Source organism: Platalea leucorodia, assembly GCF_965183815.1.
Source record: "Platalea leucorodia genome assembly, chromosome: 7".
Taxonomy (NCBI): Eukaryota; Metazoa; Chordata; class Aves; order Pelecaniformes; family Threskiornithidae; genus Platalea; species Platalea leucorodia.
In genome coordinates, this window is record NC_138829.1 from 60,719,928 (window position 1) to 60,744,352 (window position 24,425).

Below are 24,425 nucleotides of genomic sequence, written 5' to 3' on the forward strand. Positions count from 1 at the left end.
CTTGGCACAGCCCTGAGCCCCGGGGCACAGCCAGCGCAAACCGGGCAGGCGACACAGGGACCTGCAGTCTGCCAGCACCCCCAGGAACAGCAGCTTCATGTAGGCCACCACAACCTATGCCTCGTTATCACAGCTCCCCAAATCCTCAAAAATCTCCTTATTTGAGACCCTCCCCAATATGCTAGGCAAGAATGGACCCTGAGAGGTGTCCGAGAGAGGGACGAGGCTCTAGCATCTTATACGAAGGTGTGCCAGAGCACGTGCCCACAGCATCTCTAAGCCAGACCATCTGCATTGGATTTTACTTCTCCATTACCACATGTGAAAACACATCCTGCTGGGCCAGAGAGCTAGGGCCTTTGTTAGCCACTCCAAGAGCAAATGGTCAAGTTAGACATGTGTCTTGTACAGAGCTGGGACAGGCATTTGTAATATACTTATTTCAGCACTGCTGCATCCATCTCACGCCACAGGCACTGGCGGAGGGGCTTTCTGGACTGGCCGAGGAAGACAGCAATGCCTGCAGTGTTGAGCGCTCAGTTCCTAGAGCTAAGCTTCCCTCTTCCACTGAATGAAGTTGCTGTTCTCAGCATGGATGAGCCTTTTCAGGGTTTTATTTTTGTAAGTTTGCTGAGAGAATTAGCACCTACGGAAGCCGGGGCGCAATAGTTGTGCTATGTAAGCCAGACAGGCCCCCTGAGCACTTTTCTGCCAGTCCTGTTTTTAATAACTGGTACCTCTCAGCTTTTCCACACAGCCCCTCACACCAGCACTACATCAGTAACAGCAAACTGGGGGCCACCCAAATTCATGAGCAGGGTTGTGCCACAGACAGGCTTCTCTGCTGGACACAGAGATGCTGAATTCCCAGTTTTCTGGAGTGCTTTCTTAATTTCCACATTAAACCCCAGAAAAATCATGATCCCCTCTCGTACCCTGAGCTGCTATCCATGGCTGGGTTTTACTCCAGGCAGCACCTCCAGAAGCCAGCTGAGCTGGCATTTTGCAACGGCTCTTCCAACTGGTGACGGGACATATGTGGTTACAGAGCCTGGTCACAAAGAGGGTGTGAGGCAGATGCTAGTGCTAACACAGTGACGAGCAACTCCTAACCTCTGGCTCTAAACCCACAGCAAACTCTGGCTCCCTGCTGCACCACACTGACAGCAAATAGTGCACAACTGAAGGACTTCTGGTACCTCCAAATGCAAATGTGAGGTGTGTTTGAAGCCTCGTTTGCTCTTTTGCTTAACCCCAGCTCTTTCCTGCTGTTTCTGGGACACGTAGATGAACAGAGAAAACTGCAAATAACACACGCCCAGCCTGGCAGGTCCTACAGCAGCCCCCGAGGGCAGCCAGCACACCAACAACAAGCCAGCAGGCTCCTCAGCTGTAATGCTGGCCAGCATCGAGTGCCCCATGTTGTCCTAGCCCTACGCTGCCCGCTCCCTGCCCTGCCCACCCTTTCACACATCTCTAAGGCTCCCAGCTTCAGAGGCTTCCTTTTCTCATCTTTGCCCAGGCACACATTTCTCCATGCCCGCAGCCAGCATACACACCCGGCACCAAGCGCAGGGCCTCTTGGGAGCCCTTCCAGGCCAGCCAGCCCTGCCCATGCTCACATAGGGGCCCCCGGGTCACCCCAAGGCAGCAGCCCACTGCCGGGGCAGGGCATCAGAGGCCTAGGAGGGCTGCAGGAAGCAAAGCTCCTTGTCGTTGCACTGCAGGTGGCTGCCCCCGAGAAGGGCGAGGGGAAGCCTGGGCAGGCACCAAAGGCAGCAGAGGCAGGGCCTCCAGCAAGCGCTGCACCCCACCAGGCACCCACACATACCGCCTGCTGCACCCACCCTCTCCGGCATCCCACTCCTCCCAAGTTTACATCCGGGGCCAGCTTGCTGCTTTTTCTGAAACTTTCGCTCATTTTTTTTTTCTGCTCAAGAACTGTGTATTTTGCATTCTCCTTTCATGAAAGCCATTGCACACATGGCTATCTTATTGTCAAATACATACATAATGTATGCACACACACAAATATATATGTGTGTATTTAACATACCTCTACACTTCTCCATCTCCTGAACTTATTTGCAGATAGAGATTCTCCATCCAACTCACATCAAGGCTCCTGTCCATGCTTCGTATTTTGTTCCATTTCTTCCAGCACAGCAAGCGGGAAAGAATGCACAAAAACCACATTCAGGCTGTCACTGCTGTATTGGATTCAGGCACAGAAGACGAAGCTTTCTCTACACCTAGTCAAGCATAAACTTGCTCTGTACATAAATCTTTCATGGATGTTCATCGTGTTCTTGGTATAACATGAAACACTTAAACTAAGAACTACTCAACAACAAATTGAATCTCAAGTGACCACTTCAGAATATTTCAGCTTCCAATGCAACTTTTTCTCTCCTTAAAACTACGAACCCCTTATTTCCTGATCCCCAGAATTGTCACAGATGGGAAATTTCATGGCACATGATTAATATCCAGGTTTGTAAGTCTACATTGCCTATTGAATAAACTTCCCAGTGAAAAAAAGCAGGCTTCAGTTGCATTAGATCAAGTTTAGCAGCTAGCCAGTGTGAGGGAGCTTCCTTCATGAATTCTATACTTATAGACAAATTCAATACGGAAAAAGATTTCAAGGTCATCTTTTCTGACCTATTTCTTTCTTTGTGTACTAAACAGGCTTTACTTCATGGCCTTCGAAAAACTTTACACCCTCCAAATTTTGTTTAATCAGAGCAACAGCTACACTAACATATATATTTGAACAAAGAAAGATTTTCTTTTTTGATCACTTAAAGTGGTTTAATAAGGTAGTTTAAAAGAGCAACATGCAGAAAGTCATACCTAATTTGCACGGACTTGGAGACAAACTAGATGAACTTAACTTCCGAGAGTGGAATCTGTCCCTTGAATACTCTAACTCCTTCCGTTTTCCCCACAGGTGCTATATTTGCGTCACTGCTCACGGGTGTTCTACAGGGACAGCAGAATATATGTTGTGGAAAGCAGAGCTCCACAATAGAGAGTGAAAATCTGCCTATGAGCACAAGAATTGTTCAAACTAAATGGGCAGTAGCAAGATGTGCTGTAGGACACGTTGGTTCCACGGATGCCTACAAACCAACCTACTTGTACCAGCCCTGAATTTGGCTCAACTTCTTAAAGAAGTGCTTGTTTGTCTCCTCCAGCAGTAGCCTTGCACAACAGTTTGAATGGAGCAGCATTAAAAGGAAGATAGGAAGTATGTGTATGTTTTCGGTGTGACAGGTTTTACATTTGGCATCTATTGCATTTACAGGATGTCATCTATATGCATGATAGAACAAGCATTTGCATTTAAGTTTATTTAATTCAGAAATATTTGCAGACCACTATCCTTGCATTCTGTTCCCAAGGATTATCGTAATACCATTCCTTCCTGCTTACCCGCATCAGACCTCTTCTGATTCCTTGGATTTAAATAAGCTTCAAGTCTTGCTCTCTATATTCCGCTGTTACTTATTTCTGTTACGTAAACACCCAAAGGTCCCCGTCAGAATTTCAGCTCCCACTGTTCTGGGAGTTCACAAGCTAGTTCATATTGACATTCCCCGTCCTGGAGGGTATCTGAGCGCTCATGTCTCCATCACTGCAATCTAGCAGGTGGCAGCATTCACAATATCAGGAAGAATATTTGAATAGCACAGTTCTCTGCTGTGATTAGCCTGTAGTCATCATACTTTTCCATGACCTCTATATTCCTGTACATCATTTACTTGCAGTCTTTTCCATATAAACCAATCTCAGCTTTCTACAGCTAAACAGCTTAATTGTACAGTTGTACCTTCCAAAACTGCACCAAATGAACCCAGACAGCTACATTCAGTTTAATACAAATCGGTCCTTGTCACTGTGATCAAAGGAAGCTAAGGGTCAAACAAACAATTGAATAAATTAAGGAGAAGATATTGGGATTATTTTTATAAAAGTCTGATAGATTGACTACAACTAATAAGCTCAACTTAATATCACAGAAACAAATACAGAAAAACAGTATTAAAAATTATTCTAGATCAACTCATTTAGAATTTCATATGACCTAATTCTATTTTTTAATTCTAAGAAATGAAGTCAGTGGATTTAATAAAAAGCTCTGATGAAACTGTGGTGTAATCTTAAAAATATTCTGGGAAATTGTGTCTTAAGACAGGTTTTCACCTTGTTGTTTTGGGTTTGGGTTTTTTTAATTATTTTTAAGTTTAAATAAGGGAGTTTGGGGGCTTTTTGTTTAGTTTTTCAGGAAGAAACCCAGATTAATCTACAAAGTAATAAAATACTTTGGAGTTACTTCAAGTAGTTTATTCTGTCTTCATACAGCTGGTTACAACAGGCCAGTTGACTCCAGCTCATCATATAGGAGACATTTTTAGTATAATTATTAGAATTAATACCAGGATAATTCTGGTATTATACTAGCCAGAAATATGTGTACCACTAAATATATGAAGAATTGTATCTTTATGGGTATAGATGCAGGCTAATAATATATTACATGAAACAGAATGCTATAGTAAGCAGATGTTCCCAGGATGAAGTCTATCTGATGTGGAATAACTTGCTACACGACCAATAATTTTGTCACAAAACTATTATTTAGCACAAAGACAACTAAAAATATTACCCAAGGTTTTCATGCAACTACACGTTCACTGGTTTATTTCTCTTATTAAGAGTAACAGTCTGAAACATTTTACATTAATTTACAATCATGAAAAAGATCCTTATGCTTATCTCATGTAGGTGACATTAAGTCATCCAGTTAATGCTAATTATTATTTCAAAAGTTAAATCTTGGTTTACAAGGTTAAACATTTTTGAATCATTTGTTGCCAAAAAATAACATCAGTTTACAACCACACAGAAAGTAGAAATTAAAATTTCTACAGAGCCACTACCATCGCTATGAAGATACAATGCCAAGTATTACAACATTCTGCAACAGTTATCACTTCTCCCAATATTTAAAGGCAAAAATTCCCTGTTCACTTTTTACTGCACACACAGGATCTACAGTAAAAGGGGAAATTTTGATTCATAAGGTTAGATCAAGGGTAACAGAAGTACAGAGCTTGAACAGCGTGCCTACAAGATGAGGTGCAGTGCAACGAACCCAGAGCTCAAGCCAGTAACTCATGCACAGAGCAAGAAAGCCCAATTTCACCAATTAAAAATATCTGGATGTTTCACAGCTTTCATTTTCTTGAACCCTTGTTGAAACCAATCACTCTGATTTGTGTGTCACTCAGCAACACCAAACAGAAATGTTCAGATCTGTAGCCTTCTTGGGAGGGAACACAGCAAAAACTGGCTTGCTTCCCTTGGCCAAGAGCGCGCAGACCACAGCAAAGCCACTCTGCTGGGCTTGGCCCAGAAGCTGGCGCACCACGGTCCTCTCCTCCCAGTGCCCAGGCCTCTAACTCACCCATGGACTCAGATCAGAACTGCAGCATCTCACCCATTTCAGAGTGCTCCATTGCCACATAGAGATGGTTGGTGGGTCACTGCGACTCACTGACGTGCTGCATCTGGCATGGGAAGCCACGAATGGTAGAGAGGCAGGGGCTGTGCAGCCAGAGGGAAACCACCTTGAAATACCTTCCTGGGATCTCACCACAAGAGTACACTTCACCGCAGACATAGCAAGCCTTTCTCACCACCCTTCCTCTTGTTTTGGCATCCCTTAGCCATTCTTCTCACCGATCAGACTGCCTCATACCTTCTTCCAGATAACCCCTGTCCTTCCTCCCCACAAAGGCAGCAGGGACCCTGTTCAGGATGAAGCACACCAGCCAGGAACGCACAAGGACCTGGGCTCCTTCCCCTCTCTTCTGCTAATTCACCCCCTGCCTCCCTCCTCCCCCCCAAGCCTGTTTGCTCCCCTTTGCTCCAGGCCTGGCAGCCCCGTTCCTGGCATGGGGGCTCACCACCCTGCCACAGAAACCCATAGGCAGCTCTTGAGCGGGAGCAGGAGCCCCAGCGCAGCCAACTAGGACACAGTTCTCCCTCTCGGCAGCAACACAAGCTGTTTCCCTCCTCCACCCAAACCATGGCAATTCTTTCAGGGCAGTAGCAAGAGGAACACAGCATCACATCACCCCATCCTGAGAGGCTCTGCTCCCCAGCTGTGGCCTAAGGCCACTGCCCCTTTCTGTCACACCATGACCAAGACATGTCCTTACCGCATGACAGGCTGCACTGCTTCAAGTGCCACAGAACGGGGCTACCATGGCACGACAGTTCAGCAGGGCTGCATTTGGTAGTATCCATTTGCTCCTAACAGTGTAGGGAAGAGATTCAGGCCCTGGCTTTTGACGAGGGTTTCATCTGTCACACTGTGGACATGGTATTCACATACAACAGTTAAATACCACATACCAATGCAATGAAACCCAGGGAGATCCAAACTCCACACCCTAGGAAAGGGAGCATTTGTCCTGGCTACACCGTGAAATTTCAGTACTTTTCCTAAGGGGGCACACAGAGGCAGTGTGGCACCCACGGCACCACTTGGCACTGCCAGTGACCGAAAGATAGAGGTCCGTAAGTCCGTCTCCAAATGAGCGGGACTGCGGCCATTTCCCTTCAAGACAGAAGGCCCAGAAGGTACATTACAGTGAGGAAATGGTTTGCATGGCCGGAGGACAGTGATGTAATGTAAGCGTGGACAGAAAAACACTGAGACAACATTTTGATCAACATAGTTCTCCCTACAGGCCCTTTCAGAATAGCCTTCTCTCACATAAGAAACACAACCTGAGGAAAAGGACACAGAGCTTGCGAATCTTGAACATCATTTTGCCACAGACGACTTTTCAGCCACAGTCTGGTTGAAGAATATGTTTGTACATCTACTCTCCAGCAAGACAGGGAACGCTGTCCTTCTCTGCTCAACAAGGTCATTGCAAGGTGCTCAGACAAGATAAGGAATATCAGGATTGAGGCTCATATAAGAACCTTATACAGCTTTAAACAGTGATGTACAAGAGCATAATCTATTGAAAGCCTGTGTTTAAAATGGGGCTTGTGTGTTCAACTGCAGGTGCTCAGAGGACAGAATTTTCTACTACTTGGAAGAACCAGGCCTATACACAGGGAGAGCACTGGGATTTAGCAAAGAATCTGTTCTATTGTAACATTTGCAGCCAGCCCAAAATGGAAGTGTACAACGGGTCAGGGTCTGTTTTCCATTACTGTGGTGCCCTGGTTTTATTCTCATATCAGTCCATTTAAACCAATAAGTCATTAGTATGAACACAGTGTGATCTAGAGCATTCAAGCTAATAACCCTTTGCTTATTCCTCCATATGCCTCATACAACGTATAGTTCAGAGAAAAATTACACCTTGTGCAATTCTTGGACTCACTTGTATGGACTAAAACTATTTCAATCTTAGCTCTGAATATACTGCATAGCAAAGTTATGAGAGACACCAATCTTGTTCTCACTTTCAGCAAGATCAAACATGAACCCGCCTTTGTTGATGTAACATGCATTAATGGCAGCCCAGAGTTCATCCCAAACCACACTACTTAGCCTGTCTATCCTCATTAGTTTTTAGAGTTACTGATGAAGCAACAGGGCAGAGCTCTACAAACTTCTGCTTGGCACCATTCAGTTACAGAAATTATGGGCAGTCTCTAATTCAGAGACCCATGAAGTATCCTTGGTACCCAAAAGGTATTATCTGGAAAGGAATCAAAACTCTGTTCACCAAAATATTTATATTAGCTGAGAAAGCCAAACTTTGCCAAGAACAGAGCTGGCAAGCTTCCCTGGCATTTCTCTGCCAGTGTGTAAAACACAGAAAGCAGCCCCACCTACCACAACCCCTCTGTGCATGCCCCGGGCTGGTTAGTTTTTTTTAAGTACAGTGACAACTATTTGTAAGGCCTCAAAAATCTGGAAACTTTAGAGCGCAGCAGCCGAATGAAGGATCTTGGGAACATCTCTCTTGACTCTTGGGCTGTGTACTTGAAGTAATTCTGTGGATGCGCCAACACGTCAAACAATGCTTTTATCAGTTTCTTGTCCTAGAAAAAGGAAAGCAGATTTTACAGTAATTCCACAGAGGAGTTAGGGTCAGTATTATCAAGGCTTAATGACTGATTAACTCATAAAAGATTATGGGCATTTTACTTTTCAAGTACTAATGTTTCAGGGGCTCAAAAACTAGTGGAGCAAGGCCCCAGGGAAGTCACTGGAGTTTCACATTTATCATTAGCGGCACCAGGATTTCTCCTCTCCTCTTACTTCCAAGAACAGCAAACGGAAAAAAAACCAAACCAAAACAAAACACAAAACAAACAGTGAATCTGATATCCAGCAAAAGAAAAGTTTACTTGAGATGACATCCACTCAACTTGCCCATGCAACTGTCCCCTAACCAAGGTCAGAGAAGTGAAATCCACAAAGAGATATTTTTTTTTTTGCCCAGGGAGGAAAAGCCGTTGCTAATCTACAGGCTACAAGTAGCAGCATCAAGTGCTTCTCCAAGAGATTAAATCCCATGTCCCTCAGTTTGCTCCACTGATTCCTTCCAGCACAGCCTACGTGAGGCTCAAGGGGCTGTCTTCACCATAGATTTCCCTAGTAGGTCTCATCTACCTTTAATCCCCCCGGGGCAAAGCATCTCATATCCATTGCTCTGCACAATCAGGGTGTGCTGATTCACCCCACTTCCCTGAAGTAGCATGTGTCTAGTGCACCAAGGAACAGATCTGATGCAGAGCAGGAGGCAACCTCACTGGCACAAAATAGTGTCATTCTCAATCAAAACCAACATGTTTAGTGGAAGGAATATACCTTAAGTATTTCTTGATGATTTTCAGATGCATAAAGTCTACCATCCCGAACAATGTCTTCTATTAGTTCTTGGTAATCCTCTACGGGGAATGCACAAGAGTAATTTGTAGGTTCACTTTGCTTACATACTCAATCCCTCCCTTGGTTACACATGTAAGCCCTACCCCCAAAAAGAACCAGTGGTACTCGGCCCTCATATTAGCAGTCAGAAAATATTCCAAATGCTCTTCTGTAAAGAAACGACACTATATTTATGTTTACTGTGAAAACAGTGTACTCTGTTGCACTGCTCAGCAGCTTGCTTCTTTGAAAGCAAAAGAAATCATAATACATCTAGGATTGTAGTGCATACTGTAACCAGGTGGCCTGCTTCAAACCAACTGCAGTGCAGAAACTTATCTGTAAATACCCACAATGTGTTATTGACTTCTTTCTACAGTAAGAAGGAAAAAAACCAGGTAAGAGGAAGCTTTCTTAAAAGGCAACCCCCCTGGTCAATCAAAACTTGAAACGCTTCAAAAGGAGAGGTGTCCCCTGAAAAATTAATTATCCACTCTTGATGAAACTCTGCAGAGCACAGCAAGGACAACTCCTTCACAATTCATCCAGTGTGAACAGAAGTGTGCCATATCATTTTCATACCGCTTATGCTGAAGTGCAAAGCCTCAGCTCCAGTTTCACTCCTGGTGACTCTGAGAAGGACAGGGTGAAACTGTGGCCCCTCAAGCTTCTTTTCAATATAGATATTTTGCTATCTGGTACTCGATTACAGGTGGTAACAGCAACACAATAAATCAGAGGCACTTGGGCTCTGCCCAGTTCCTAACTGGGGGCACTCTGCTGCCACGTAAGCAACCCAGAACTGGGAAGGCACAAAAATGCATAAAACCTAGATCCTCGCTCTGAGCTCTGCATTTTGCAGGCTGGAGCCCAGAATCCCAGCTCTTTGTTTAGGTCTGTGGAAGACTGGAAATATGGTGGCACTTACGACTGCAGTGCAATGTAGAATTCCTTGAACTAGCTTTAAATGAAAACAGCTACTGGAAGTAGTCTCATAGTGACGCTGCTGAGAGCGCTGGGTTACTCTGCTGCTTAGAAGGGTCAAGGAGCCCATAAGGAGTTCTGCACTGCTGCAGCTGCACTAGTCCACATAGGCTCAGCTGCTCACATCCGCTTACCATCATACGTTACATAAGGAACTTGGAATCCTTTGGCACTGTTTCCTTCATTTGACTTGAACTGAATCCACAGCTTTTTAGACCTAGAAGTGAAAGCTATAGGCCGTTCGTAGGTTTGACAGGTTTCATATGTGGTCACTGAGTTGGAAGAAGCTTTCGAAGAAAACACACAATAGGCAGTTATATGACAACGCTTCATACTAATGAACAATTACAAAATAGGTTAAACTACCATGATAAGAAATGCTTGCTGGTGTTAAGAAACCTCCTCTAAAAAATGTGGCAGGCCATCAATGGATGACAGGCCATCAATGAGTGACTTCTTGGTCACGGAACATTTCCCCTTTTCTTAAAAAACAGTCAACTGTTTCTATACTAGAAACTGAAGCTGTTTATTCACACATCAGGCACCTTGTAAGGACTAGCAAGCATCTCCTCTTTCCTAACCCAGGCTAGAATTGCTTAGCATAATTGATGACTAGTTAGCTTGAACCATCTACCCCTTCTTAACAATATTTCTCTTGGAGTTCACCGAGACATCATAGCCTTGCACCCTTGTTTCACCTGAACCTATGGAGCAGCATTACCAAATAGGATTTCTCAATTTGTCATTTAAAGAAGTTTCTACTCTTAAGTAGAGGCCAGCCAGCCTACATTTAGTTTATGTAAACAGCAATGCATGTGAGAAACCTGTGTTGGACACTGAGATAGATAGCATATGCCTCAGTAGATATTTCAGACTTACAGCTTTTTCGCATCACCAGGTAGTCTCCACACTCATCTTCTATTGGTAGAAATATTTCTGGAACCACAATCAGAATACGGCGCTTTGGCGGTGGGTTAATATTCCAAGTGCACTCGGTGTTTGCAGGATAGTCCCCGGGATAGTTTGGTGATTCAATATATCCAGTGTAATCTCCCAGTTCACCTCCACACTGCCTATCTGAAAAAGCAATACAGTATGCAAGACTAGGCAAAGTGAGGTCATCCTACAGCTCTCTCTACAGTCACTGCAGAAACGGTACATGGGTGACAGACACACAAACTTTTCTGTTTGCAGCTGATGCAGATACAGTTCTCTTTACCAGCTTCACTTCACACTGCTGTCTGCTTCTGGCTTTGTGTTTTAATCAATGTTGAGACATAAAAATACAGACTAGTCCCTGTTAACACAGAAGGTGCTATCAACCAAGCCAGAGCAAAGCAGCAAGGCAGTTGTAAGAGGGCATAGAAATGGTAAAACAAGGATGCTGCACTTGCTTGTACCAGACAGAACATTTTTATAGAAGTATCAGCTGAAGTCGAACTGGAGTCTGAGGTGCTCTGCTCAGGCACCATCCCTGCAGCAGCACAAAACAGGGAGTATAGTAGGCCCTTTCTCTGCACAGATCAGCATTGCTAGCAGTAAGAGAGGGTGAACCCCACTGCAGGATGCTTTGCCTGTGCTCCCCAACTCTGTGTGGCCAGAAAGGTCTCGGCAATACAGCACTGTAACAGTGATGTGTGGGTGTGAAATGCCCAGGGAATGGATTCTTTAAGTGAGAGACATGCAGTTCCCAGAAATGTATTTCTATCTATGTATGTGTACATACGTCTGTGTGTATATAAGTGTCTCCAGAGGTTCTTCTGAGGAGTCGCCTCTCTGCCCTCTATTTTCCCTCTTTAATTTACCCTCAGCTTCCCACACGACAGCTACCATAATCTAGAACAGTGGTTGTCTTTGTAAGTGCCTCTTTCAAAGGTTGTTATTAAAAAGAAATATTTACTAGAGCTATTAAGTTTTGTGAGCCAACTTCCATTACTTTTAATAGAAGGGAAAGAAATCAGGGTGCCGAGAACACAAACTCTGTCTGCTATATCATGGGAGAAAAGATTTAATAGCAAGACCCGGAGTGACCCAGCACCAACTGGCAAGACACAATCATCACTTACCTTAACAAGAACGATGGAACCAGTCTGCAGAAATGGTCTCTCATGGACCTCAGTAAGCCATGTGGGATGAGATGCAGGCAGGCAGCAAAAGAGGAGCAACACCACTGCCTTCTCTCCAAGCTCCCTGGAGCAAAGCTAAATTTTGCCCTTAGGGCCACTCTGAATATTAATGGCCCAGTCTTTTTATTTGTAAGAGATGATCAAAACCATCTTGCTATACTTACTTTTGCACTGTGTTACGTTTGTTGACCCATCAAAATCAGTAGTGGTGTTTCCAGGGCATGAAATGCAGTAATTTTGTCCAAACTCAGGCTGGTATGTCCCAACCATGCAGCGAATACACCGATGAGTTGTGGTATTATAAAAATGGCCAGGTGAACACTGAACTGGAGAGTAATTAAATATGCAGCATGGTTAAAAAAGGGGCAGTAGCATGTTAGAATGTGATTTTATGCATTTTTATAGGACCTAGTATAATTTCAATAACTGAAATGCGATATTCATAAACTACAAGGGTAATAAAGCAGAGGTAATTGAACAGATTTTAGTTTATCAGGTCACTGTGCAAGTTCAAAAGTCCCAAACGCAACACTATAGAGCAGTTCTGTGTGGAAGCAGTAATAAAAGATATGGGGGAGTGAGTATAACCACCATGGTTTTGTAAGCAGGACACCAAGTAAAACGGTGTGTTACCAAATGGTCTAGCCACTGACATTTGACTTGGAAGATGAACTGTATGCGGAAATACTAACTAACCCTTTCTTTCTTGCCAGCTTATGCCAAGCAGCATGTGCACTGCTGCTGCATCCTAGTATACACCTGTGATCAGCTCACCACAAGCAGAGGTGAAAGTCTTTGGCCCTCTACAAGCAGCACATTGCATCAATATTAGTGATTAAACTGGTATATTGCCGCCTTCTCTCATGATCACACACTGTCTTGCAACAACAGGCCATGACTCAGGGTACAGCCACCTCCACCAGATCTAGTGCTACTTTATTTCATCACGTCATGCAAATCATGACATAAGCTATAGCCCGCACAGAGCTTGCTGAGAGTACCTCCTGCATCACCAAAGCGAGACCCCATTCTGACATACAAATTCTTTCACAAATGTAACAGATTTTATGGAAGTTTTAGACATGATATAGACAGACATAGGGGAAAAATCTTTTCCAGCAGACTTGCAACTTTTTTTCTAGTTCCCTGCATGCAGACAGGAAGATTTTCTTCTCTCATTGCAACCTGAGAATACAAGACCCCAAACACCTTTGCTTACATCTCTAATATGCTTCTTTTCATTTGATTTTGCTTAGCTATTCTGCATCTATGCCCATCATCATCTGTACTGAAACCTGACAGAAAGCAGTCAAGAGCATCAGCCATATATTATCTTTGCTCTTAACTCCATCATCACCTTGCTTCTTTTTCCTTGCCCTTTTTCTTTGTGGGACTAAAAAAAACCAAATTAAAATAAAATCTTTTCCTACTCCTTTTACCTCATTTGGCAAGTTTACCTGTCTCAGCTCAACATCAAAATAATTTACTACCTTGCCTTTCAAATGTAGTTTTCTATGCTGCACAGTCCCTTTTTTCTATTCTTTTTAAGCCCTGCTTACTCCCAAATAACCCTAGTCTTGTTGAGCTTTGTAAGCTAGCTCAGCCTGGAGTCCCTCCCCTACATGCTCCACCCCCCAATCCAAATGCTTCAGATACAAGTTCCAAATAGTTCTTGCATCTGTGATTCCACGTCTCATGTGGCCTCTTCCACATGCAAATCCCTGAGCTCTTCATTCCAGTTAATACAAAAAATTCCTTTAATCTCCACTCTAATTTGAAAACTGAACCTCATTTATAGACCTGTTTTTGTTTATGCTAAATAAAACTGAAGTCAGTTCTTCTTATCTTGATCCAAGGTTTTTAACGTGGTTTTTTAGTGCTTTACCCTTGCAAAATTAAGTATGAAACAACAGCATTTGTGGATTCAGTGATTCTTCACTGAAAAATCTATTAGCTATCACATTATTATCAGTAATATTAATTCTTCAACCATACTGCAAAATTCTTCTATTATGTTTCCTATTGAGAAGTGCAAGATTAACTGACACTAGAGAGATCTCTTAATCCAAACCACTACCAAATGACTGCATCAGGACCTTATTTCTATCCCTTATTTCTACTCTATGGCAGTAGGTTTTCTATTAACGCTTTTTTTCAGGTGATTTTGATATAAGTGATATTCTCTTACCCATGCTTTAAGACATTGAGCAAACCATTATACTGATTAACATTTCATCTCTCTCCATGGACACATATTTTTATCAGCACTTTCAAAGACAAATTCATAGCTGTCTTTCAGCTTTTTACATTTTACATAACTAAGATGTTAATGAAATTCCTTCGTTTATAAAGATATGATCCCCACCTGATTTTCACTCCTGTGACAAAAACCTTGGTAGGTGATTGCATGTCAGCTCCACTGTGATCACATTTAGAGGGCTGTCTGACATAAGCTGAATGCTAGATTTTTAGGTATATCCCAAGGTATCCAAGCCAGTTTCTCATTATGAGCATGAAGAAACTATTTTCTTACTTATCATCCGGGACTGCAATTCCCTCCTTCACATTTTCATGTTGCTGCTGACTCAAACCCAAAATGTCAGTAAGGCATACTGGTCTTGATTTTTTTTTTCTTGAGACTTGTTTTTTTCCCCTGCTGTTCCTTTATATGACTCTTCACAGATCAACAACTTCACTGACCAACTTCCATATATCTCCCAACCCCTTCTCAAGTCTTGTATAAAAATCAGTTATAAAAAGAATTGAGGCTTTATTGAGTTTCCTTGCAGCCAGGCCAGGCCAGCAAACTATGAGTCCCCTGGAAGGAGAGATTCTTGAAAGGAGAATGACCCTTCTTTTGAATGCCCCACTTGTAGCAGCAGCCGTTACTTTTGCCTCAGAGTAACGCAGCTCATCAAATAAATCTTGACCTTACCTTTGGTCTCACAGTCCTGAAACAAGGATGCACTGCTATGTCTTGTTGTTAGACCTCCTCCACAGGGAAAGCAGGATACTCTCCCAGCTTCAGGCTGGTATGTTCCAAGGGGACACGGCAGACAGGGTTTGAAGCCGTCAGGAGAATATTCGCCTGGTGAGCACTGATCTAGAAGAGGAAGAACACACTTGCTTCAACCTGTACATTACAGATGAAGGTATGTTAGTGAGCCTGCACAGCACCTGAAATCTCATGGTCAAACCGCTCTCCTCTTTCCTTGAGGAGCAGTAGCCAGGGTTTCAGAACTGAATGCTAGCAACAGATAGAACTTAATGCATGCCACGTACCCTGTAAAACTGAAACAGACACTGATAACCTCTGGTGCTAGTGAGCTCTTCTGTGAGCTGGAATGGATTTCACGCTTTGTTGCAAGGCCACACTGGACACTAGGCCTGTCCAGTACTCTCCGTTAATATGTATGGTCCAATTATGTAGTGATTATCTCCTTTTTCTAGCTAAAGAACTCTTGGACTCCTCCCAAGTGAAATAATTTAGTACTGAACCTAAGATGCCAAAAATGTACTTCCAGATTTCTCTAAGTATTTTAATCATAATAATACTGAATATTCATACTTCATAACCATCAGTGTTACTGAATTGTGTGAAAACCTCAAGCACATCAAGTAATCATAGAATCATAGAATCGTCAAGGTTGGAAAAGACCCTTAAGATCATTGAGTCCAACCGTTAACCTAGCACTGCCAAGTCCATCTATACCATGTCCTCAAGCACCACATCTATCCGTTCGTTAAATACCTCCAGGGATGGAGACTCAACCACTTCCCTGGGCAGCCTGTTCCAATGCTTGACCACCCTTTCGGTGAAGAAGTTTTTCCTAATATCTAACCTAAACCTCCCCTGGCGCAGCTTGAGGCCGTTTCTTCTCGTCCTATCACTCGTTACTAGGGAGAAGAGACCGACCCCCATCTCGCTACAGCCTCCTTTCAGGTAGTTGTGGAGAGCAATAAGGTCTCCCCTCAGCCTCCTCTTCTCCAGGCTAAACACCCCCAGCTCCCTCAGCCGCTCCTCTTAAGACTTGTGCTCTAGACCCTTCACCAACTTCGTTGCCCTCCTCTGGACATGCTCCAGCAAATTCACTAAACTAAACATTATGTGCGCCTCAAAGACTTTTGAAGTGGAAATATTCTTGCCATTCCTCTGATACTGGATCTTGGATAATGATTATCTGTGCACTGGATTGCTGTGTTCTGTATGGTGCATAGATAACACTAACTAAATCTGACTGATTTTACTTAAACACACACCTCAATATTATCTATGAAGCTCAGCAATATTTATGGGTGTCTTTGAAAAATTCTGATTTTCAAACTTTTCACAAAAGAACTGGCTTCACTGCCAGTATTTAATAATTACCCTGCTCTGGAAAGGCACAAAACACTGTTGCAGTTGTTCAGCTGTGCTGAAAAATTCTGTCCTTTTAAAGACCTGTTACAATAATAAACTGTTAGTTTTAGTTTATAGCTCCAATAAATCACTCAGTGAATAGCTGTTTTGTTAGGAAGTTAAATTGGCCTTGGCTTCATTTCAGGATATATGACTAACAACAAGCAGGGCATTAACTACCGGTCATGATCAATGATGAAGAGTTTTGTTTATGGCTGATACACTGAGTGGAATAGTGAGTGTTCCTCCTTAGCTTAAAAATAAAACACAGCAGGTTAAGAAATGCTCTGTAGCTTATCAGTGAAAGCTAGTGAGGAAGTCTTAGTTCTTGGTTCTAACTTTTTCCACCACACATCACTTCTGCTCTCATAAGGACACACATTCATTTGCTTCCACACTTTTCAAGCCTTTCTTCATTTTATAAACATTCCTACAGAACACTCATCTCTGTACTCTTTGTACAACTCAACAAACATGAATGAATTAAGGCTTTCATTGCAGCACTCCTAGCAAGGGAAGGAAAGAGCGCTATTTACAATTCTGTGACAAGGAAAGAAATCAAGGTTAATAAAGGTGATTTTGAGAAGTGGCTACTGACTTCAGAAACGCAGAAGCAATGGAAAGACCAGTGCAAATCTCCTTCCCTCAATAAACTTTATGGCTCTATGAGAAATCAATGCTCTGACTGGCCTCACCAGAGACTAGCTCCCTGCTATCTTCCCTTAACCTGTCTTTTTCCCTTCATTTTAATCACATATCAAGTTTGGGGTGGTTTGGTTTTTTTGCATTGGCGGTGTGTGTGTGTGTCTTCGTTTTGTTTTTGTTTTGAACAGAATGCTACTTTACACTGACACATGTAAAACCATACAAATTCAACCTTAAAACTGTACTTCAGGTTTCCTGAACTTGCTCAGAGTCCAGCATAACAGTAGGTTGGCTAACAGAGCTCAAAGGAAACCTGTCCCAGGCAGGAACCAAACCCACCACTTATGTGGAAATGTTATATTTGAGAACTTATCCCATCAGATGTCTCTTGACAGCTTTATCATCTGCACCTTACTTGCCTTGAAACCGCATGTTGTAAAATTGTAGAGCTCCCTGTGGAAGAAAACTGAGTTAATCTAAATCGTCCCGGATTATTTAGCAAAGTGCCTGATTTTTGAAAATTTGCATTGAGGAAGTAAACTTAAAAAGATCTCCTCAGACATCACCGAGATCCTCAACGTGGGGCATTCTTAGATGCTTTGCGCAACTGAATTCTGAGAGCAAGAGAAAGATGGGGCAGAAGCATCAGATGGTCTGTTTCTGTGCCTTACCTCCACATTGAGACACACTGTGAGCTCCAGTTAATTTTTGGTTTCCAGGATTCTGAGGACTGGGGTAAGAGCCACAAGTTATTTGTCCTTCCTCATCCTGTTAAGTTTTATTAGGGCATAAAACACAACTTTCTCCTTCACCATCATAGTACCTTCCCACACTTCAGTTAACTAGCAACAAGAAAAAAAATATCAGGTCACTAACATTTTGTGTCTGTGGGTTCAAAGACAAATTAGGCAGTCAGCAGCTAGACTACTAAAGTGCAAGGTGATACAAAGACTATGTTTACACAAGTATTAGAGCTGATCAACTGTCAGGACTTCTGCAATTTGGCATTTTCTGTGTACTGAAAGAAGGCTGACATTTTGTTTCAACTTTGCTCAGCCTTAATCTGAGGTCCATTAGGCTGCACTGGAACTACACTCCAGCTGCTTCAGGCCCTGTTTCCCCCCTGCCTTCCACTTGCACAGGCTGCCCCAGGGATGCACTGTGGCAGGTCAGCAGGATGGTAGGCTAGGCCTGTGACAGCGCCCACAGAAGAAACACAGGGCTGAGACACTGAAAGGCAGGAACTGTGTAAAATCAACCTGGGCCAAACCAAAGCTTTTCCATTTGATCTGAACAAATCAAGTATTTCATTCTCATTTTCCTAAAAGGTGGCAACAACAGAAAGAAAACTGTAAAAAAAAAAAAAAAAAAAGTCCAACTAGCTACGACCAGTGTAATAGGGTGTGCAAAACCAGCTGAAAAAAGCTGCGTACAGTGTGGTGGTTACAGTTGTGAACTAGCTTGGAGAGAGAAAAGGATCAAGTGGGAGGACAGAGGATAGGCTGACCCGATATGGGGAGAAAGCAATGTAATGACTACCCAGCTCTTTCAATATGAACTACTGCTTAAAAATAAGAATATCTGTTTGGGCAATGGCATCTTGCTGGAGACAAACCAGGCTGACAGAGGAGTCCTGCTGGACAAGCAATGGGCTAGTTCTGTGTGTCCATGGGATTTGGGTTCCCAGGACAACACCACCCTAGCTGGCCACTCTCTCCTCAGAAATCACTTCACATCATTATCAGAGTCCCAGTGTGTGGAGTGGCCTTCCAAGACAGAGTGGGCGAGGGGAACTCTAGTTGCTTTTACAACAGAGGTCACTGGCTTATGAAGCAGCATATGTGGTGTGCCTCCTGGAACTGGAGAGACTAGGCCTAGGTGGATAGGCCTATGAGGGTACTCCACATGTATTCAAATCTGATGTTACTACACGCAATAATGAGCCTTATTCTCAAGGGTGTTAAGCACCCATGCTCAATTTGAAATCAATGAGACTTGAAAAAAGCAAGCAACTCTGGATTAAGTTTATAAAGCATGTAAAATACAGAGACTGGGACAATTAAGTTTGAAATACTGCACTGCCTAGAAAAATGCATAACCCTGTCTTTCCCCCACTATGACCTCTGAGATGCACCGAACACTTCAAGTCTTAATAGAGCCTATATGCGTATGAGAAAAGAGGTTAATACATCCAGATACATATTTAGCTATTTACAGTCTAACAAATACTCATTATTCAATGCAAATATTAAAATTACTCCAAGTGATGCCCAAGCTTTAATGCCTCATGCTCTTAAATGTATCATAGTTTCTTCACATGACTACATCAAACCAAGATTTTCAAAGTGGTACAAGTGTCCAGACAATTTGATCCTCAAACACATTCCTTGTAAACTGCTCCCAGTTCCTCCCCACCTTCCACCTAGAAATGTTCCAAACACAGGACACTCATCTAACCCCACTGGAGCACAGAGCAGGGGTAAAGAGGAAAGCCTGTTTAGAAGCTCACAGCACTCACCAGGGCCCAATTTAGCATAACAGACAGACTTGGTGTTAGGTTCAATTATAGTAACATTAATTATAGGGACATTATGTCAACACAGAAATCATCCCATGGAAATTCCATAGGACTGTGCATGAAATTAGGATGACACAAAGAAAAAAAAAACAACAACAAAACAACAACAACAAAAAAAAGGACAAAAAAACAACAAAAAAAACCCCAAGAAACATCTCTAAGAGTTCAAACTTCTCCTGTCATTTGTTTAAATGAAACCAAAAAAGTTTATGAGCTTCATTTCACAAGACTAGAAACTGCATGGTCCCACCTGACACATGGGAAATACCCAGTTGAAACAATATCTGAAGATTTGCAAATAATGACATTAAATCAGAATTCCACTGCCTGGCTTTGCTCTTTTTTCAGAAACCTGATTGTTTTTCTCCAAATGAACAAAAGAACCAATTGCCTCTAGTAGACTTCATTTCTGCAGCCACTGTCTTTGTTTGTCTTCAATACCCATTAAAAACCCAGTCTTGAGTCTCATGCAGCTGTTTTAAAGAAAAAAAAAAATATGTGAAAGCTTTTCTGATGCAAAAACAAGAAGAAAGGGGCGGGGGAGGGGGAGAAGAGGGGCCCACAGGGAACCAGGATTAACAGTTACAAAGACATTTAAAGGCTCTTCCCCTCTTTTCAACACATTAGCCTTTGAGCATTTGCTCCTATGGACAAATGCTGTAGTATCTCAGTGGCTGAGAAGGTGAACCTCATAAAGAAGGTCATGATCCACCAATTCAACATTTTCTTAAGAACGATGCCTTGACTTTATAAGGAAAATCACCAACAACTGATGCAAATTGATCCTGAAGTGGCATCCTTTAAGTTATTGTGTTTTAGCAGTTCACACATTTAGGTCACAAGAGATGGTTACGCATCCTAAGGATTTAATCTATGATTGTCATAGCAAGCAGGTTAGCAGAAAAATAGCACCTTTCTCCCATTTGGTAATTCATTTCTTGTCAGATTTTTATAAAATTGTAAAAAAATAATGCAACATACAGTTCTCTGTTGTGTAACTCAACTATTAGTTGTAACAACTGCAAAGGCAGGCCTTTTTTTTTTTTTTTTTCTTCTTTTCTCTTTAAATATCTCTCTCATACTTTTATAATGCCAGTACCATACCACATCTAAACTTTGAGATGGGGCTCATCATTTTGTATGAAATGTTAATATTTTATTTGCACCCTCTAAACTAAGGGGACAAAATCGCTGAATGCTGAGCAATGAAATGCATCAACACCTCCCACGCAAGATAAAGCTGTTCAGCATTTACATCAGAGCAGTGCCTATACCAGTGCTGCTCATGCTTGCTGTTCTCTGAAGTGACAGCTCTTTGGATGAATCCACTTGCAACTACCGGGCAGCAAGGGCACGCTCATGTGTCCTTTTACACAGCAATTTCAAGGAATGGTACTTTTCATTGCCTCCTTCCATCTCTTAAAGTATTCGTGTATCCAACACAAAAAACACCAGATGGAACAGGCAAGGCATACTTTCAACTCCATGGGATGTGATCAAGGTATGACAGAGTCTTAAGCAATGGAAAAAGCAGCTAAATTGCTTGTTGTTTCTCCCTCAGTGGAAAGTGCCTGAGGGCAAAAGGGTCCCAAAAGATATCAACTACTTCTCTTTCAGTATGGAGGTTTCTGGTAAATCAGTTTCTGATAAGGAATTGTTAGTATTTAAACAGTTGGCCTTTGGCTGTTAAATCTGTCTAAAAAGTCTAGCTCATACTGGAGAATGAATACTTGTAGCCAGGTTAGTGAATGAAACTGCATTCTCCCCCTTCTCCTCTCAAAGGAGCATGTAGCATTCCCAGCATCCTCAGATGGTTCATCCAGTCTTGAAGCACTGTCATTCAAATACACATGGTTTTTACCATAAGATTTACTTCATTGTGGAAAGATCACACTCCTGCTATGAGACTCCAGTTCTCTGGGAAGGTTGATGAAGGTTCCATTTTGCTATATGCATTTCCTGTGATATACATTAGTAGAGACCTACTGCTGGTTGCTCTTTGGAAGCCATTCACAGGACTTCATGGAATCAATCAGCGTGAGCCAATGCTAAATATGCTTACTTATTGATACAGAGCTCGCACATAACACATGCAACGGTTGAATCTCTAAAGCATCAGAAAATCCCAAACAGAACTGTATGTTAAACAGCAAACTTGAAATAAAATACACTACCCCTCAGAATCAGCAGTGAATTCCCTTTTACCATCAACAGCTGTTTAAAGAACAGCAGACATACACATGCAACCATTCAGCATATTAAGAATGATGAAATACCTTGGAAATCACATCTAATCTGTTCCTGGTGCCAGGAAAATCAGGAAATGTACTACCTCACTAAAAGTGTGAAACCAAATGAAGTTTAGCTTCCTGCTGCAACTGCAGGCCAGTTACCCAAGACAAAAGCTGTCAGAGCAGGAGCTGGACTTTCCCTCTTATGCTTAGACACAGCTAATGTTTCAGACAGTGCTGTGCCAGAAGTCTACCACAGGAAGAGGACCAGTACAAGACTCTCTGAATCAATAAAACTGTATCTAACCTAGCCATACTCCAAGAATTTTGTTTTAAAAAAATATGTTTGAAAACAATGAACTGAAACCTGCACTTCACTCGCTATCTGCATCACAGAAGACTTGCAAGTTACTTTGTTCCCTCGCTGCTTCCTGCTCCTCTGGTCAGACTGAGCAAAACCCCTTTGCCAAAGTTCTCTGCCTGTCCAGAGGCCACATCCACCACCTGTGCTGAATCCATGTGCTGACCTGGTATCTCTTACTATGGAGTCACATTCTCCCCAGAATCATTAGCATGTCTAGATAAGCAGGGCCCCAATCCTGTTCAGAAGTTCTCAGCAGCTCTACAAAACAATCAGATCAAAACAAAACAAAAAACCCTGACTCTCCCACACACATCCCTGAGCTAGCTTCTTCCTCTTCTTCCACACTGTTCCCACTCCATTCTCTTTCTCCCCAGTCTATTTCTTAGCTCCTTCTGACAGGCAGTCAAAGCAGCAGCAGCAGCCGCCCAGTGCTGCCTTTACCATACACACTAGGACAATCAGCTTTTTCTAAGGAAATGAGGCGTATGTAACAGCACTGCCTCTATGTGTACTTTCGTGTCCCCTCAGCAACTAGTGAACTTTCTGTCCAGCTTTCAGCAATCTGACAAAGGATGCGGAGAGGTTTCAAAGATACTAAGTTTCTGTACGTTTAATGTAAATAAGTGGAGAACATGCAAGTGAGGAGAGAGACCTTCTTAGCATCCATGCAAGAAAAAGACTGTGGTGCAAGTTCCGTCTCCTGTTTAATCACAGCAAGTCATCTACACAAGCACATGGTCTGAATACTTCAGCAGAAGAAAGGAAGATTCATTTAGTGATTGCACCTTTTTAGGCATGAGCAAATCGAACCATAAGGCATGAGACCCACAGGGAATCATATCTTACTAGTTCCACGGCTCACAGCAGTACTTGTTAAGATGTACAGAGCAAACTGTGGCACCAATTCAGCAACAGAAGAGGCTTGACTTTTACAAGTTGTTCTTTAAAACGTTTGTCTTCAATATGCTCAGTGTCTCTGTTTTAACCATGGACAGGCTATTTGTGCTCACCATACCAAAGAGTTTTCCAGGCATTCTCCAAAAGCCCCCTTTCCCTCTGAACTAGCACCAAAATGCCATGTAAGCTTCCCATTTGTAATGAGAAATTAAACTGGCAGCAACCTAAGGAAAATTTTGTTTCTTTGTTGTTCCAATTCCTAATTGTAACTCGTGTTGTCTTCTCTACCTGCAGTATTTTTAGCTTACTCATTGCTATTTTTTCCAGATGAAATCACAAATGGCTTGAAAGCCATACTGTGCTCTGTACAATGGACTGAGACAGAGTTTTTCAAAGCCTTCCTCCAACATCCAACACAACAGCTTGCAAACATCCATGTAAACTCATCTTGGTGAACTTTCCAAAGTTTTTCAGACTTACTAAAATGTTACAAGAAAAAAAAAAAAAAAAAGAAATCTTACAGCTTTTTGCAACAGAATTCCTGAGTAATTCCCTAGTCTGCTTGCTTGCACAGGTGTTTTAAACAACACCAATTCATTTTTCTATTCTATGAATCCAAGTTTTTCCAGAGTTAGCAAAACTAGATTGGAAAATCTATTCTGAGGTTGAATGGGGTGCTGCTGGAAGACGTACTAATTCAATCTGACAAACATTTTAAAGGCTTGCTGATTCACAAAGCCACCTACATGCTGCCTACCCTATGCAGCCTGAATTAGCCGTCATGGTTGTTAGGCCCCTGTTAAGATAACATCTGACCCCTCTCCTTAACTTTTGTGCTTTGGAAGCATTTATTACGGGCTGCATTATGGTGGTGCCCTCCAGTGCCATGATAATTAAGATTTTTCTCAGTACTGGCCTATAAAACCCCTATTCTCCATGAATTTATAACTCTGTCATGAAGATTCTCTGGGACTCAGAGCTTAATCAGCAAAGAGAATGTGACTGTATCAAATTCTGTCCAGCCTTTTCTTTGGAACAAGGGAGAGATGAAATGTTCACAAGTTCAGAAACACAGCGTTATACTCGATATTAAATGTAGTCTTAAAAATAACACTGGTGGTGCCAAGGCCATTGGTGCCTGACGTTACTCCCACATTTTCTACCTTTGAGCTTACTGTAGGCTGTGCATCAACTATAACAAAGGGCAATGCACTGAGCCCTTATTCTACTCTATAACACAGCAACTGCCAACAACTGGGGAGGTTTAGATTGGATATTGGGAAAAAT

General features: G+C 42.5%; 1 protein-coding gene across 1 annotated transcript in view; it reads right to left on the reverse strand.

Annotated features, from left to right (window-relative positions):
• Nucleotides 1-7,929: 7,929 nt before the first annotated feature.
• SCUBE2 (signal peptide, CUB domain and EGF like domain containing 2) overlaps nucleotides 7,930-24,425 on the reverse strand; it is a gene marked incomplete at both ends in the record, with an annotated part of 42,121 nt that continues 25,625 nt past the window's right edge. Inside the window, 6 exons of the mRNA XM_082317234.1 lie at nucleotides 7,930-8,082; nucleotides 8,855-8,934; nucleotides 10,033-10,185; nucleotides 10,778-10,975; nucleotides 12,189-12,350; nucleotides 14,960-15,127. Coding sequence (XP_082173360.1) covers nucleotides 7,930-8,082; nucleotides 8,855-8,934; nucleotides 10,033-10,185; nucleotides 10,778-10,975; nucleotides 12,189-12,350; nucleotides 14,960-15,127 — 914 coding nt within the window. The remainder of the gene's footprint in view (nucleotides 8,083-8,854; nucleotides 8,935-10,032; nucleotides 10,186-10,777; nucleotides 10,976-12,188; nucleotides 12,351-14,959; nucleotides 15,128-24,425) is intronic.